The sequence below is a fragment of the Geospiza fortis genome, unplaced genomic scaffold (genome assembly GCF_000277835.1).
Source record: "Geospiza fortis unplaced genomic scaffold, GeoFor_1.0 scaffold26, whole genome shotgun sequence".
NCBI lineage: Eukaryota > Metazoa > Chordata > Aves > Passeriformes > Thraupidae > Geospiza > Geospiza fortis.
The window spans coordinates 1662029-1677331 of record NW_005054425.1 but is presented as its reverse complement, the minus strand read 5'-3'; the positions used below and the strand labels follow the sequence as shown (position 1 = coordinate 1677331).

The window sequence follows — 15303 nt, the reverse complement described above, 5'->3', positions numbered from 1 at the left end:
TATCATATCATATCATATCATATCATATCATATCATATCATATCATATCATATTATATTATATTATATTATATTATATTATATTATATTATATTATATCAAAAATCCTATACTAAAACTATACTAAAGAAAGGAGAAAGGAGACATCAGAAAGCTAGAAAGGAATGAATAATAAAATCTTGTGACTGACCAGAGTCCCAACACAGCTGGACCTGTGGTTGATCATCAAGTAAAAAAAATTCACATGGAACCAATCAAAGATGCACCTGTTGGTAAACCATCTCCAGACCCCATTCCACAGCCATCAGGTGATTATTGTTTATATTTTGTTTCCGAGGCCTCAGCTTCTCAGGAGAAAAATCCTGGTGAAAGGGTTTTCATAAAATGTGTCAGTGACAGTTGTCAGCCCTGGGGAGCTGCAGGGTGGCACACACCTGGCTGCCTCCATGGCTCAGCGGCACAACCTTTGGGTGGCCAGGATCTTGCTCTGGTTTCTCAGAGCAGAGATCATCTTCTGTAACTCATTAATACAGCCACGATGAGAGCAGCAGAACAAAGGGAGGGGCATGAAGGAGCCTTCAGCACTGCCTGGCTCTATTGTGCCCTTCCACATGCTTTCCTGGTGGGTAGAGTGAAATAGGGATCTCCTCAAGCCAGGTCTCATGAGCTCTTGGAGATCTATACCACACCCAAGATAGCTCAGCTACCTTAGAAGGCATAAAATCAGCTGTATGGCTTCTGTGGGAGTGTTGGAAACAAAAAAGCTTTAATAAAAGGCAAAATAACAAAACTCTTTAGAGAGAAAAATCGAGCCAGGTGCAAGAGGTTCTTGCTCCTGGTAAAACACCTCACAAAAGCTATTAGTTTATTTCTTCTTGTCTTTTTCTAGTAAATTGCTCAGGCAGGACTTTTTGTCTCCTGTCCAGTTGGCTATCCTTAAGTTTGAGGTGAAGTCTCCAATGTCCTATGAGGTGTCTTTTTCACTAATTGAAGAAAGAAACTTCTGGGCTTTTTTCCTTCTTAAGGAGACAAAGGATAGGTTTGTCACTCTGTCAACAAGGGGCACATTCCTACATAGAAGAAAGGATTTCCTCCTTCAGAGATCTGAGTCCTGCCCGTGCTCCTCTTCCCTTGGCAAGGGGCATTTCAAAGGCTGCTTGTTGGTGGGCTGGCAGGGATACAGGGTGAACCCAGCACTGTTTAGGAAGTGGTTGACCTCCTCTCCCTTCATCTTTGTGCAGGCCTTCAGGTTGTCCTGAACTCCATCATCAAGGCCATGGTGCCCCTGCTGCACATCGCCCTGCTGGTGCTCTTCATGATCATCATCTACGCCATCGTGGGCCAGGAGCTCTTCAAGGGCAGGATGCACAAGACCTGCTACTACCTCGGGACAGGTGGAGCTGTGCTGGGGAGGGCAGCAGAGCTGTCTCTGTGTGATGCTGTGAGACCTCAGGGACTCTGTGTTTGGCAGAAAGTGGGGTCTGGCCAGCATCAGGACTGGGAGTGTGGCTGAGGGGTGTTTGAAAGAGCACCCAGCTGGCTGTGAGGGGTGCTGAAAGGGGCCCTTTAACTGGTTTGAGCTGTGCAAGAAAAAAGCCTGGAAAATTTATGTTCTTTCCCCTCTCTCATTCTTCATCCCTTTTTTATTTTTTGGTTTTGCACGCTTAAAAACACTGATGTGTGAGTTACTTTTTGTGTTAGTGTCCATGGCTTTCTGAGGTTTCAGCCCAACTCCCAACACATCAATCTTTTTCCTGAGGCACAAGCAGCTGTGAGCAAGCCTAGCCCTAGAGCACATGGGCTGTGGTGCCTTCTGCCTGCACACACAGCAGCTGGAGCTGAGCAGTCTCAGGTTTGTTGTTGCTGAAATGGCTCCCAAGGTATTAAAAGGTCTTTTTTCTTAGCCCCGTGCTCAAAGAAGAAGTTGGGATTCCTAGGCTCTGGTTTTCAAGGCTGTTTATTTTCTCTTATCTATTACATTGTATTTCAGACCTGCTGAGATCTGTCCAGCAGGTCGGGTTGTGGCACACTGACCACCCTTGGGGTGGTGTTAGCTTTTTATACTAAAAACTACATGTACTTTATTTACAATAATTTCCCCATACCTATCACTTATGTTAGACAGTCTGTCTCTATCTTAAACCAATCTAAAAGTGTCAAAATCACAGCAGAAGATGGAGGACAAGAAGAAGAAGGAGAAAAACAGGACACGCCCAGATTCCTCCATCTTGCTTCTTGAACCCCCATTCTAAAAACTTCAAAATTCTACTTTTTCACCCTGTGATAAATTCACTATCATTCTATTCAAACCTTTGTGGCTTGTAAATCTTCACACAAAGTTGTGTGGGTTAAAATGGGTTAAAATCGAAGGCACAGGTGTTTTTGACTCTGTGCCAAGGTCTCTGAGCCCCTTGCCAGGGTCTCGAGCCATCCAGAGCAGCCAGAGGAATGTCCTGGGTCCCGACAAGCAGGGAGCGGTTTGGAGGAGGAGAAAATGTGGGCTGCTGTGTTCGGCCTGACCTGCAGCTCACCCCATGGCTTTGCTCCCCAGATGTGATTGCCACGGTGGGCTCAGAGAAGCCAGCCCCGTGCACCAGCTCGGGCCACGGGCGGCACTGCAGCATTAATGGCAGCGAGGGCCGCGGCGGCTGGGCTGGGCCCAACCACGGCATCACCCACTTCGACAACTTCGGCTTTGCCATGCTCACCGTCTACGCATCACCATGGAGGGCTGGACTGAGGTCCTCTACTGGGTATGTGTGGGCTTGGAAACACGGGGTCTGCTAAGGAGGGCAGGAGCCTCCCCTGAAATGGAAAATGTAAACTCCCCTCCCTCCAAATTGTTATAATTTGGAAATTAAAATGCTCTCAGGCAAAGATATAGAAACAGGAATTACAGTTCTTTACTAAGAAAATTAAAATCCAAATGCAACAGTAAAAACAGAAAAAACAACACTGCCAGAGTCAGACCATGCCCTGCCCCCCTGTGTGTCAGGGGGTGGCACAGCCCCATCCCATGGGGGCTCAGCCCTCCTGCAGTGCCAGCTGTGCTGCTGCTGGATCAGGGATCCTGCACAAGGGGGGAGTTTTCCTCTGCAGCTCCAGGGCTGCTGCAGATGGGCCTGGGCTCCCTCTGGCAATGCAGGGCAGCAGAAAGCTGCTCCTCTGGCAATGCAGGGGGCAAAGGCTGCTGTGCTGCTCCAGGCTCAGATTGGATCCAGGTAGGAATGCTTGGCTCCTCCCCTGGGCGCAGCATCTCCCCATGGGATGCTGGAATTGGATCAGCCCTGCAGGGACACTCAGTGGCCATGGACAGCAGAGATCTCCTGGAGGGAGGATTGGCTGTGGGAGAGATCAAGAAAACTGCCCCATGAACAGCAGAGAACTGCCCCCCCTCTGACAGATGGTGATAGAATTCACACCCCCATTTACAGCCTATGACAACAGGAGATTGCTCCCACTCCCACCCTGTGAAGGGGTATGGACCAGGCACAGCAATCACTGGTGGATGCTTCTCCAGCAAAAACCATGTTTTGTAGTCCTTGGGAGACAGTCATGCTGAAGCTTAAGCTGGGGGCTGATGTTTAAATCTGCCCCCAAAATGTTTGGGTCTGGATGTAAACCAGACACAGTTCTAGGCAGCCTGGGCTTGGAGCCAGGTTCATGTGCCACCATCCCAAGTACTCTTTTGGAGGGGGCAAAGATAGTATTTCACCTGTATCTCTCCTTGCCAGGTAAATGATGCAATGGGGAATGAATGGCCCTGGATCTACTTTGTCAGCCTTATCTTGCTTGGCTCCTTCTTTGTGCTCAACCTGGTGCTGGGGGTGCTCAGTGGGTAAGTGCCATCCTATCCTTTCTGCCAGCAGAGGAGTTTTAACAGGTTTCAACTATACAAGAAAAAAGCCTGGAAAAATTCTGTTCTTTTCCCTCTCTCATTCTTCACCTTTTTTTTTTTTTTTTTTTTTTTGGGAGGGGGGGTGTTTGTTTGTTTGTTTGTTTTGCATGTTTAGAAACACTGATCTGTGAGTTACTTTTCGTGTTAGTGTCCATGGCTTTCTGAGGTTTTAGCCCAACTCTCAACGCATCAGTCTTTGCCGTGAGGCACAAGCAGAGCACGTGGGCTGTGGTGTCTCCTGCCTGCACACAGAGCAGATGGAGCTGAGCAGGGGCAAGCACACCATGGCTGTGGGTCTGGGCACTCCTCACCTCCAGCCCCTCCTGCTGTGAGCACACTCAGTTTTCTCACGGCCAGCCTAAGGAGAACATCTCTGATGAGTGCAAGGCATCCAAGAGAAGGATTGTTAGTCTAATTACTCCTTCAGCAGTCTTGTCCAAGTACACCAAGGAGCTGTCATCAGTCTGTTGTGACAATCTAGGCCAAATTCAATTAGTGTTAATTCCCCCAGTAGTACAGTTAAACCTGAGATGTTACACTCAACCTACCATGCATTGCTGTGGGACTGCTACCATCCCAGTTTTGTTGCTGGGAAATATGTGTTGTCCTGAGGAGTGAGGGGGGCTTTTCTCCTCAGATCTGTGTACGGTCAGGGTCTTTTTTATATGTTTCAGTCCTTGTTTGTGCAAGTGGGTCACACTCATCATCTCTATTAGTTCACAGGGTTAGTTATACCCTAATTACTTGGATTTGTTAGGCCTCTTTTATGACAAGAACCATGCCACTGTAACATTAAAACAATTTGGGTGTTACCAGAACTAAAACAAGTTTCAAAGCTCAAGATAAACCACAGGAACCTGATGCTTGCCTAGAGTTGGCTGTAGCTGCAGGACAGGCTGGACTATAGTCATCTGATCATGGAGTAAGTTGCTGGCATGGTAAGCATTCTGAAATATTTTTGGAAATACAACTAAATTATGTTTGAGATCAGGAAAATTATTGTTATAGTGTCTGAGACCTGTTACTAACACATGGCAACACCAGCATGGCTGGGCAGCAGGTCTACAGTCCTGCCAGACCACAGAGGAGAAAAGAAATTAATCGAAAGAGAGCAGAAGAGTGGGCAAGGACAATGACAGACCTGTCCTCTCCATGTTACCATGACAAAAGTGTCCTGTTTACCTGCCCTGTCATGAGCTCACCTTCTCCATATGGAGAGCGTTTTCCCCCTCAGGTGGGTGAGACCCCACTCTGATGGGGAATTGTCCTGGCCAGGTGTCAGTTGGCCTGTCCAGCTGTAGCACCAGCAGAGAGAAGGCCCTAAAGGCAGCAGTGGTGGGGAAGGAGCCCTGCCTGCCATGAGGCATCAAATGATGGGTCTCCATGACCTTGCCAAGAAGGAGAAAAGTCCCTGGAGCAGTGTAGGGGCAGTGCTGGTGTGTCTTGGTTTGAAAAGCCAGGTGTCTGCTAAGGAGGGCAGGAGCTTCCCCTGAAATGGAAAATGTAAACCCCCTCCCTCCAAATTATTATAATTTTGAAATTAAGGGGCTCTCAGGTAAAGATATGGGAATAGGAATAACAGTTTTTACTAGGAAAATTAAAAATACAAATGCCATAGTACAAAACAAACCAGTGCCAGAGCCAGAGCAGGCCCTGACCCCCTGTGTGTCAGGGGGTGGCACAGCCCCATCCCATGGGGGCTCAGCCCTCCTGCAGTGCCAGCTGTGCTGCTGCTGGAGCAGGGATCCTGCACAAGGGGGGAGTTTTCCTCTGCAGCTCCAGGGCTGCTGCAGATGGGCCTGGGCTCCCTCTGGCAATGCAGGGCAGCAGAAAGCTGCTCCTCTGGCAATGCAGGGGGCAAAGGCTGCTGTGCTGCTCCAGGCTCAGATTGGATCCAGGAAGGAATGCTTGGCTCCTCCCCTGGGCGCAGCATCTCCCCATGGGATGCTGGAATTGGATCAGCCCTGCAGGGACACTCAGTGGCCATGGACAGCAGAGATCTCCGGGAGGGAGGGTTGGCTGTGGGAGAGATAAAGAAAACTGCCCAATGAACAGCAGAGAACTGCCCCACAGATAGGAATAGAACACACACACCCATTTCCAACCTAAGACATGGTACAGGGTATTTCAGGGCTTTCCAAGGCCTGGCATGGCACAGAGCTGTGGCTCCTGAGAGTTCCTGAGCTCCTCAGGCCATCCCCTGAGTCTCTGCTGCCTGCCTTGTCCCAGCGAGTTCACCAAGGAGCGCGAGAAGGCCAAGTCACGCGGAACGTTCCAGAAGCTGCGGGAGAAGCAGCAGCTGGAGGAGGATCTGAAGGGCTACATGGACTGGATCACCCACGCAGAGGTCATGGACAGTGATCGGGCCAGGGGAGAAGGTACCAGCTCTGCTTGCTCACACACCCTCAGTCTGAGGGTTGGGTTCCTAGTGCTGACCACTTAGAGAGGCAAGGTGGGAGTCTGTGAAGAAGTCACAAAGACTCATTTTGCCTGAAAACCCATGAAACAAAATGCTTTGACTTCTGATGGACAGTTTCCTTCCTATTTTTTTTTACATTTCCTGAATAATTTGGTTGAATCTGACCCAAACTAGCAATAATTCATCTCTGATGGTAAATCCATTTCAACCACAGTGTTTAAAATTTGCAGACCACAACCAAGGGCTGAGTCTTCTCCAAGGCAAGAGGGGCTGAAAAGGCCATGAGGAGCGTGTGCCCTTGGTGTGCAGGGATACAGTCAGGGCCACAAGCTCTCACTAGCAGATGCATTAATTTCTTGCCATCACCTGAGGGTTGGGTTCCTACTGCTGACCACATAGAGAGGCAAGGTGGGAGTCTTTGAAGAAGTCACAAAGACTCATTTTGCCTGAAAACCCATGAAAAAACAAAATGCTTTGACTTCTGCAGGACAGTTTTGTTCCTATTTTTTTTTTACATTTCCTGAATAATTTGGTTGAATCTGACCCAAACTAGCAATAATTCATCTCTGATGGTAAATCCATTTCAACCACAGTGCTTAATACTTGCAGACTATTGTAAAAGCAGGCAACCTGTTGTTGAAGGGAAGAATGATGCATCTGACTCAGTGTTCTCAGAAGGCTAATTTATTACTTGATTATACTATATTATATTAAAGAATACTATACTATACTAAAGAATACAGAAAAGATACTTACTGAATGCTAAAAAGGTAATAATGAAAACTTGTGACTCTTTCCAGAGTCTTGACACAGCTTGGCCCTGATTGGACAAAGAGTGAAAACAACTCACACCAGAATCCAATGAAACAATCACCTGTGGGTAAACAATCCCCAAACACATTCTACATAAGCAAAACACAGGAGAAGCAAATGAGATAAGAATTGTTTTCCTTTTCTCTGAGGCTTCTCGCTGCCTTTCAGCTTCCCAGGAGAAAAATCCTGGGCTAAGGAATTTTTTCAGAGAATGTGAATGCCACAGCAGACCACAAGCAAGGCCTGAGTCCCCTTTGGCAAGAGGGGCTGAAAAGGCCATGAGGAGCGTGTGCCCTTGGTGTGCAGGGATACAGTCAGGGCCACAAGCTCTCTCACTAGCAGATGCATTAATTTCTTGCCATCACTTGACAATTTCTAGGGATTAAAAGTGGCCCAGGGAAGGAGGTGGATGTACAGGCATCTAGCCAAAAGCTCAGCAAAGTTCTGCCTTTGGAGTTCTACCCCAGAGCCACAGGGTTTGCTGTGCCACCCTGCCTGGTGAAAGCACTTTTGATGCCTCAAGCTGAGTGATGCATGTGTGCAAAGAGCCTTGGGAAACAGTGGGACAGATAAAACACTTCTTTCAGAGCTGTGGCCGTGTTCTGTTCAGCCTTTGCTCAGATCCCAACTGGCCCCAGTTTTTCCATGCTGAGGTCCTGGCTGCTGTCCCTCTCTGGGCTGCTGCTGCTCCTCCTGCAGGGCAGGAGTTTCTCATGTCTCATGCTTGGTTTGCACCTCACCCTCAAAGCCTTCTGCCCAAACTTTGGTTGCTGACCGCCTGGGATGGCACTGCTTGGTGGGGATTATTCACTTCTGAATAATCCCACTGCTGACTCCCTGGGATTATTCACATTGCTTGGTGGGGATTATTCACTTCTGACAGGGAAGCTCTTCCTGGTGTACTTCTGGAAGAGGTTCCCTCCCACATGTTCTTCCCAAGGGCTCCAAGGAAAGCCTGTGATGTCATTCCCTCTAGGTATGATGCCATCGGATGAAGGAGGGTCAGAGACAGAGAGCTTGTATGAAATTGAGGGCATGAACAAGTGGATTCTCTTCTTGTAAGTATACTCTGAACCATCTGCTTGCATGTGGGCTTCCACTGTCTCTCACCAGCTGGGCCAGGCTTTCCTGGTCAGCCCCCAGTTTTCGGCAGGGACTGGTGCTTGGGGAGAGATGCAAACATTGGGGTAGCAAACAGGGAATTTGGCTATGGTACTGGCAAAAAGCTCCTCAAGGTGGACAATGTCTTTGCTGTGGGACCAGGCTCCCAGCATCCTCCCATGGCCTGTGCAGCACAGTGTGTAATTTAGGACACCAGAATTGCAATTTTCTCAATTTCAGTGTAATTTGCAATTACACTGTGCCTGCAAGCCCCCTGTGAGAGGGGCTGGAGCCAAAACTGAGCCAGGAGGGTGAATGAGCTGCAGTGCCTGAGTGACTGCACCAAGTTCCAGGGGCAGGTTATGGTCCTCATCCCTTTCCAGGGAGGGAGCAGGGGTGGCTTTGCCCTGCAGGCACAGCCCAAGGGTCTGGGTCTGGCCCATTGCCATCTCTGCTGATCCTTTGCCATCTCTCCAGCCGTCAGTGGAGGCGTTGGAACCGAATGTTTCGTAGGAAGTGCAGGGATGTGGTGAAGTCCAAGTTCTTCTACTGGCTTGTCATCCTGCTGGTGGCACTGAACACCCTGTCCATCGCCTCTGAGCACCACTTCCAGCCAGAGTGGCTGACACGGGTGCAAGGTGAGCAAAGAGCCTGAGAGAGAAGGAGGGCCCAGGACACCGTGGTGCCCCAGAGAGCTGTGTGAGCTCCTGCTGTGGGTGCACAGCCACACTGGCATGGCACAGAGGCTCTCAGGCACACTCAGAGCCCGCACTGAGCGTGTGTGTGTGATCCTTGCTGTCATACAGCTCACACTGACCACGCTCTGTACTCTCAGGGACACGATCCTGCATGGTGAACGCACACAGAGTGTGTCCATTGGCATCTCTGCACACATGGCATGCACTCATGCCATGCAGCCACATGCATTTGTGCATGCAGCCCCACTGACTGCGCCGCCACACACCCACACACACCCAGAGGCACATGGAGCACAGGTGTGCGCACACACACACACACACACAGAGCTCAGCCCCACGTGTAAACACACACACACTGAGAGGCACATGGAGCACAGGTGAACACACACACAGCCACCTAGAGGCACACAGAGCACAGGTTTGCACACACAGCTCGCACTCAGAGGCACACAGAGCACAGGTGTGCACACACACACACAGAGAGCTTAGCCCCATGTACACACAGCTCACACTCAGAGGTACAAGGAGCACAGGTGTGCACACACACACACACACACACAGAGCTTAGCCCCATGTACACACAGCTCACACTCAGAGGTACAAGGAGCACAGGTGTGCACACACACACACACACAGAGCTCAGCCCCATGTACACACACAGCTCACACCCAAAGGAACATGATGCACAGGTGTGCACACACACACTGAGAAGCACACAGAGCACTGGTGGGCACAGACACAGAGCTCAGCCCCGTGCACACACTCACACACACCCCCAAAAGCACACAGAGCACAGGTGTGCACACACACACAGAGCTCAGCCCCATGCACACACTCACACACACACACACACAGAGGCACATGGAGCACAGGTGTGCACACACACACCCCTCTTACTCAGAGGCACACAGAGCATGGGTGTGCACACACACAGAGCTCAGTCCCACATACACACAGCTCACACCCAGAGACACACGTAGCACAGGTGTGCACACACACAGAGCAAAGCCCGATGTACACACACACGCAGAGGCATGTGAAGCAGGTGTGCACACACACAGCTCACACCCAGAGGCACACAGAGCACAGGTGTGCACACACAGAGCTCAGCCCCACATACCCATGCACAGCCCATGTGCCCACCCTGCATGGACTCGTGTGTGTTGCGGTGGGCCATTTGTCCCGTGGGGGAAAACTTGGGCTCTCAATATGAGAGAACAGCAAGCTTCGTTTATTGATTATCGCATCAGACCTTTATACAGTAATTAATAAGCTAATGCATATTCTGTAACTTAAGCCATCTATTGATTATTCTGCACATGTCAGTTCCACCCCGTGCTTACATTCCTTAAGAATTAAACTTTCTTTTTCTCAGGCTGTTTTTAACCACCGTATCTGTGAACAAGGACACAGTGTCCTTGCTACATCCATAGCCTCAGATTAGCTGAGTTCGGTACTTTTCAAGCTCTTAATGCACCTGTAGTATGTCTATGTGACTCTGGTCATGTAACTATTCCTCAACACGTGTGCACTGTACAAATGTGTGCTCACACACACAAGCATGCAGCTGCACACCACCCTCTCATCTTCCTCCCCATGTGGTCCCCAAAACACAGCAGCTCAAGGGCTCAGTGTGCCAGAGAAGGGTGAGCAGCTCTGCCCTCCTTCCCTGGCTGCCCAGCCGTGCTGGGGTTGAGGTCCCTGCTCTGACAGGCTCATCTCCCCCCCAGACAATGCCAACCGTTTGCTGCTGGCTCTGTTTGTGGCCGAGATGCTGCTGAAGATGTACGCGCTGGGGCTGCGCCAGTACTTCATGTCCCTCTTCAACCGCTTCGACTGCTTCGTGGTGTGCTCGGGCATCCTGGAGCTCATCCTGGTGGAGCTGGGCACCCTGTCCCCCCTGGGCATCTCCGTGCTGCGCTGCATCCGCCTCCTCCGCATCTTCAAGATCACCAGGTCGGGGAGGGAGCTGGGTGGGTGGGGCTGAGCTCTGTGTGTGTGCACACCTGTGCTCCATGTGCCTCAGTGTGAGCTCTGTGTGTGTATGTGTGTGCACACCTGTGCTCCATGTGCCTCTGAGTGTGAGCTCTGTCTGTGTGTGTGCACACCTGTGCTCTGTGTGCCTCTGAGTGTGAGCTCTGTGTGTGTGTGCACACCTGTGCTCCATGTGCCTCCGAGTGTGAGCTCTGTGTGTGTGTGTGCACAGCTGTGCTCTGTGTCCCTCTGACTGTGAGCTCTGTGTGTGTGTGTGTGCACACCTGTGTTCTGTGTCCCTCTGTGTGTGTGTATGTGGGGCTGAGCTCTGTGTGTATGTGTGTGCACACTTGTGCTTGGTGTGCTTCTGAGTGTGAGCTCTGTGTGTGTGTGTGCACACCTGTGCTCCGTGTGCCTGTGGGGTGTGTGTGAGTGTGCGCATGAGTGTGTGGAGCACGCTGGCTGCTGCAGCTCAGGGTGCCCGGGCGTCCCTCACAGTTCTGGGGCACCCCTGTCCCCAGGGGAGGCTGCAGTGAGCAGAGCTGGGAGCTGCTGGACAGAGGGACAAGGCCAGGCTGGGGTTTGTGTCCAGGTTTGACTGGGAGGAGAGAGTGGGACAGAGCTGAGGCCCCACTCTAGCTCTGGGTTCTAGGATCTTGTGGGTGGGGCTGCTGTGTATTGTTTTGTATTTGCTGGGAAATGTCCTGACGAAGGCAGGAATGATGAATCTGACTCCATGTTCTCAGAAGGCTAATTTATTACTTTATAATACTATACTATATTAAAGAATACTATACTATACTAAAGAACACAGAAAGGATAGTTATTAAAATGCTAGAAAGATAATAATAAAAACTCCTGACTCTTTCCAGAGTCTTGACACATCTTGGCCCTGATTGGCCAAAGAGTGAAAACAACTCACACCAGAATCCAATGGAACAATCAACTGTGGGTAAACAATCTCCAAACACATTCCCACATGAGCAAAACACAGGAGAAGCAAATGAGATAAAAATTGTTTTCCTTTTTCTCTGAGACTTCTCAGCTTCCCAGGACAAAAATCCTGGGCGAAAGGATTTTTTCAGAGAATGTGAGTGCCACAGCTGTGGGCCAGGACTCCTCACTCTTCTTTGTGGCCCCAGCCCAGTGTGTGTTCAGCCCTCTTCCCCATCCTGCTTGCTGGTGCTCTGTGCAGGCAGCAATGTCATCTTGCTTGTCACACCATGTCTGCAGCTTCATTTCTGCCTCCTGGAGCGTGCCTGGAGCAGTCCCAGAGCCCAGCCTGGGTCCAGAGTCCCCCTTTTTGGGCTGCTGGTACATCACCTTGGTGTGTTTGGCTGGGTTCCTTGTGCCTGCCTGGTCCTGCCCACAGCCTTCCCCACTCTTTACCTCCCACATGCCTGTGTCTCTGCTCTTCCCAGGTACTGGACATCTTTGAGCAACCTGGTGGCCTCTCTGCTGAACTCAGTCCGCTCCATTGCCTCTCTGCTGCTCCTCCTCTTCCTCTTCATCATAGTTTTTGCCCTGCTGGGCATGCAGCTCTTTGGGGGCAAGTTTGATTTCGAGGACATGAAAGTGCGGCGCAGCACGTTTGACAACTTTCCCCAGGCCCTCATCAGTGTCTTCCAGGTTTGGGGCAGTGGGAAGGGCAGCAGGGGCTGGGGGTGTCCCCTGGGCTGGGGCTGTCCAGGCAGGAGTTGGGGCTCAGAGGGATGTGGGTTTGTGGGGGTTTGAGACGGGAACAGGGAAATGCAGCTGGAGTCGTGAGCAGTAGTTCAGGTTCAGGGCTGAGCAGACAGGAGGATTTGACCATGGAGCCAGAAGAGTGGGATCAGTCTGTGGATTCTGTCATGCTCTGCTGGGGATGCTCTTAAGTCTTTATTACTGCTCTGCTCCCAGATCCTGACCGGAGAGGACTGGAATTCAATCATGTATGATGGGATCATGGCCTATGGGGGCCCGTCCTTTCCTGGCATGCTGGTCTGCATCTACTTCATCATCCTCTTTGTCTGTGGGAACTGTATCCTCTGCCTGCAAAGCCAGGCCCAGGCCCCCTAGCATCAACTGCACAGGGCTGGGCAGGGAGCAAGAAGGGGCTTCCCTCAGAAGCCCCATGATGTCACTGATTCCCTCAGTGTTTGCCTGAAGCTTTTTGGTTGTGAAGAGCAGTGGAATAAACCACAGGCTTCAAGGCTGGCACTGCTGGTGGCTGAAGGCTGGGGACTGGAGGAAAGCACATCTGGAGCAGGTCTGGATGCCTGGCAGGCAGAGATTCAGCCAGAGAGGGCAGCCAGCTCAGAGCTCAGTGCTCACAAGGGATGGATGCTGGTTAGGCATCACCAGCCAGGGTTAGCACAAGCTCCAGGAAGGTTTCTAAGGCACTCTGGAGACCATGGATGGCTCCAGACAGGAACCATTTCCATGTCCTTAGCACTGTGTCCCCAGATATCCTCCTCAATGTGTTCCTGGCCATTGCAGTTGATAACCTGGCCGAGGCTGAGAGCCTGACCTTGGCCCAGAAGGCCAAAGCAGAGGAGCGCAAACGGCGGAAGATGTCCAGGTGAGTGCTGCCATCCCTGCCCCTGGGAGCTCCCAAACGACCTGTTTGGCTCTGAGGGGACAAAATAAGCTTTCCCATGGCCCCTGCCCAGACTTCAGTTCCTGCTCTGCCCTCCTCTCTGCTTAGAGGTTACCCAGAGAAGTCTGAAGAGGACAAGCAGATGCTGGCAAAGAAGCTGGAGCAGAAAGCAAAGGGAGAAGGGATTCCCACGACAGCCAAGGTGAGTTCTGGTGGAGGTGAGCCTTGGAGGGCTCCTGGGGGTAGCCCTGGCTCCTCCTCCCACCAGCCAGGAGAGACAAAGGCTTGGAGCCAGTCTGGGTCTGGCCTCTTGTCCAGAATCACTCCTTGCTGTAGCATGCACTGGTGATGGGTGCTCTCAGTGATGGGGCTCTCTGGGGGCAGGCAGGACATGCTGAAACAGCTCCATTGCTGGGGATCCTTCTCCTCCAGTTCATTTCCTTGGCCACAGCCAGTGGCTGAGATGGTCTGGTGCACACCAGTGTGGGGTGGAGCAAAGCAAGTCAGCAGCATCCCAGATCTCCCTTACGTCCACACCAGCACCCCCATGTGCAAACCCCTCGGTTCAGCTGTGCTGGCTGTGCTGAGCTGCCTCTGAGGAGCATCTGGCCAGCAGCAACTTTCCTTTCCACATCCCAGAGATGCTCTTAGAAGCTCACTCAGGAGTTGCTCTCTATCTTATTCCCCCCTGGCCTATTTGCATGGCTCCAGCACACATTCCTGTTTCCCACCCTCTTTGCTTCAATTGCAGCATCCCCTCACCAGGTTCCAGCCTGGGCCAGCACTCCATGCTGCTGTATGGGCCCAAGGCAGAGATGCTGCTTGTCCCACGTGGCTTCCAAGATGAGGGGGTCTGGCCAGCTGGCACGTGCAGCTGCACATCCTCCTCTCTGTCTCTCCTTGTTTCAGTTGAAAGTGGATGAATTTGAATCCAATGTCAACGAGATCAAAGACCCCTACCCTTCTGCAGACTTCCCAGGTAAGATTTGTCCCTGGCAGGGCAGCAGGAGGGCTGAGGAGGCACTGCAGAGGGATGGTGTGTGAGGAGCAAAGGATGCAGTGAACTTTCACCAGCCTTGGGGTGCTGAGGTCCCTCTGGCTTGCATGCCATGGGATCAGAACATTGCCCATAAGGTCATATTCCCTCTCCCTCTCTGGATGATTCTTTTCTTTTCCCTTTTCATGGTCACCCTACAGGTGATGATGAGGAAGATGAGCCTGAAATCCCCCTGAGTCCTCGGCCCCGTCCCCTTGCAGAGCTACAGCTGAAGGAGAAGGCCGTGCCCATGCCTGAAGCCAGCTCATTCTTCATCTTCAGCCCAACCAACAAGTAGGCACTGCCCCTTGTCCCTGCTCAGGCATGGCCCAGGTGTCTCTGGCAGCAGCTGTTCACAGCAGAGTCTTGTTGGAGCATGACAACCAATTCTGAAGGGAACCAGCTCATGGGGAAAAGCCATGAGCTGTGTGGAAGGACTAGAACAGTCATCCTTCCATGCCCAGGGCCTTCCTGTCCTCAGGGTTTGGCCATAGCCCTCTGCCAGGCTGCCATGCCCCTGCCTGGTGCCCCTTGCAGCACCCCATGGCATTTCTGTCCCTGGCAGGTTTCGGGTGCTGTGCCACAGAACTGTTAATGCCACCTGGTTCACCAACTTCATCCTGCTCTTCATCCTGCTCAGCAGCATTTCCCTGGCAGCCGAGGATCCCATCCGGGCTGAGTCCTTCCGCAACAAGGTGCCCACAGAGATGTGGGGGTTTGGCATGGGTGGGGGAGTATTGGAATAATTACCAGTATTGTGTATGGGGTGTGCCTGAGCGTGTCTGGC

General features: G+C 51.4%; 1 protein-coding gene across 1 annotated transcript in view; it reads left to right on the top strand.

The window, feature by feature from the left end:
• CACNA1S (calcium voltage-gated channel subunit alpha1 S) overlaps positions 1-15303 on the top strand; it is a 61109-nt gene that overhangs the window by 17362 nt on the left and 28444 nt on the right. The window contains 15 exon segments of the mRNA XM_031061734.1: positions 1241-1393; positions 2551-2712; positions 2715-2752; positions 3734-3837; positions 6127-6275; positions 8106-8187; positions 8708-8868; positions 10659-10884; positions 12324-12531; positions 12802-12922; positions 13348-13462; positions 13589-13682; positions 14390-14459; positions 14678-14810; positions 15082-15211. Of these exon segments, the coding sequence (XP_030917594.1) occupies positions 1241-1393; positions 2551-2712; positions 2715-2752; positions 3734-3837; positions 6127-6275; positions 8106-8187; positions 8708-8868; positions 10659-10884; positions 12324-12531; positions 12802-12922; positions 13348-13462; positions 13589-13682; positions 14390-14459; positions 14678-14810; positions 15082-15211 (1946 nt within the window).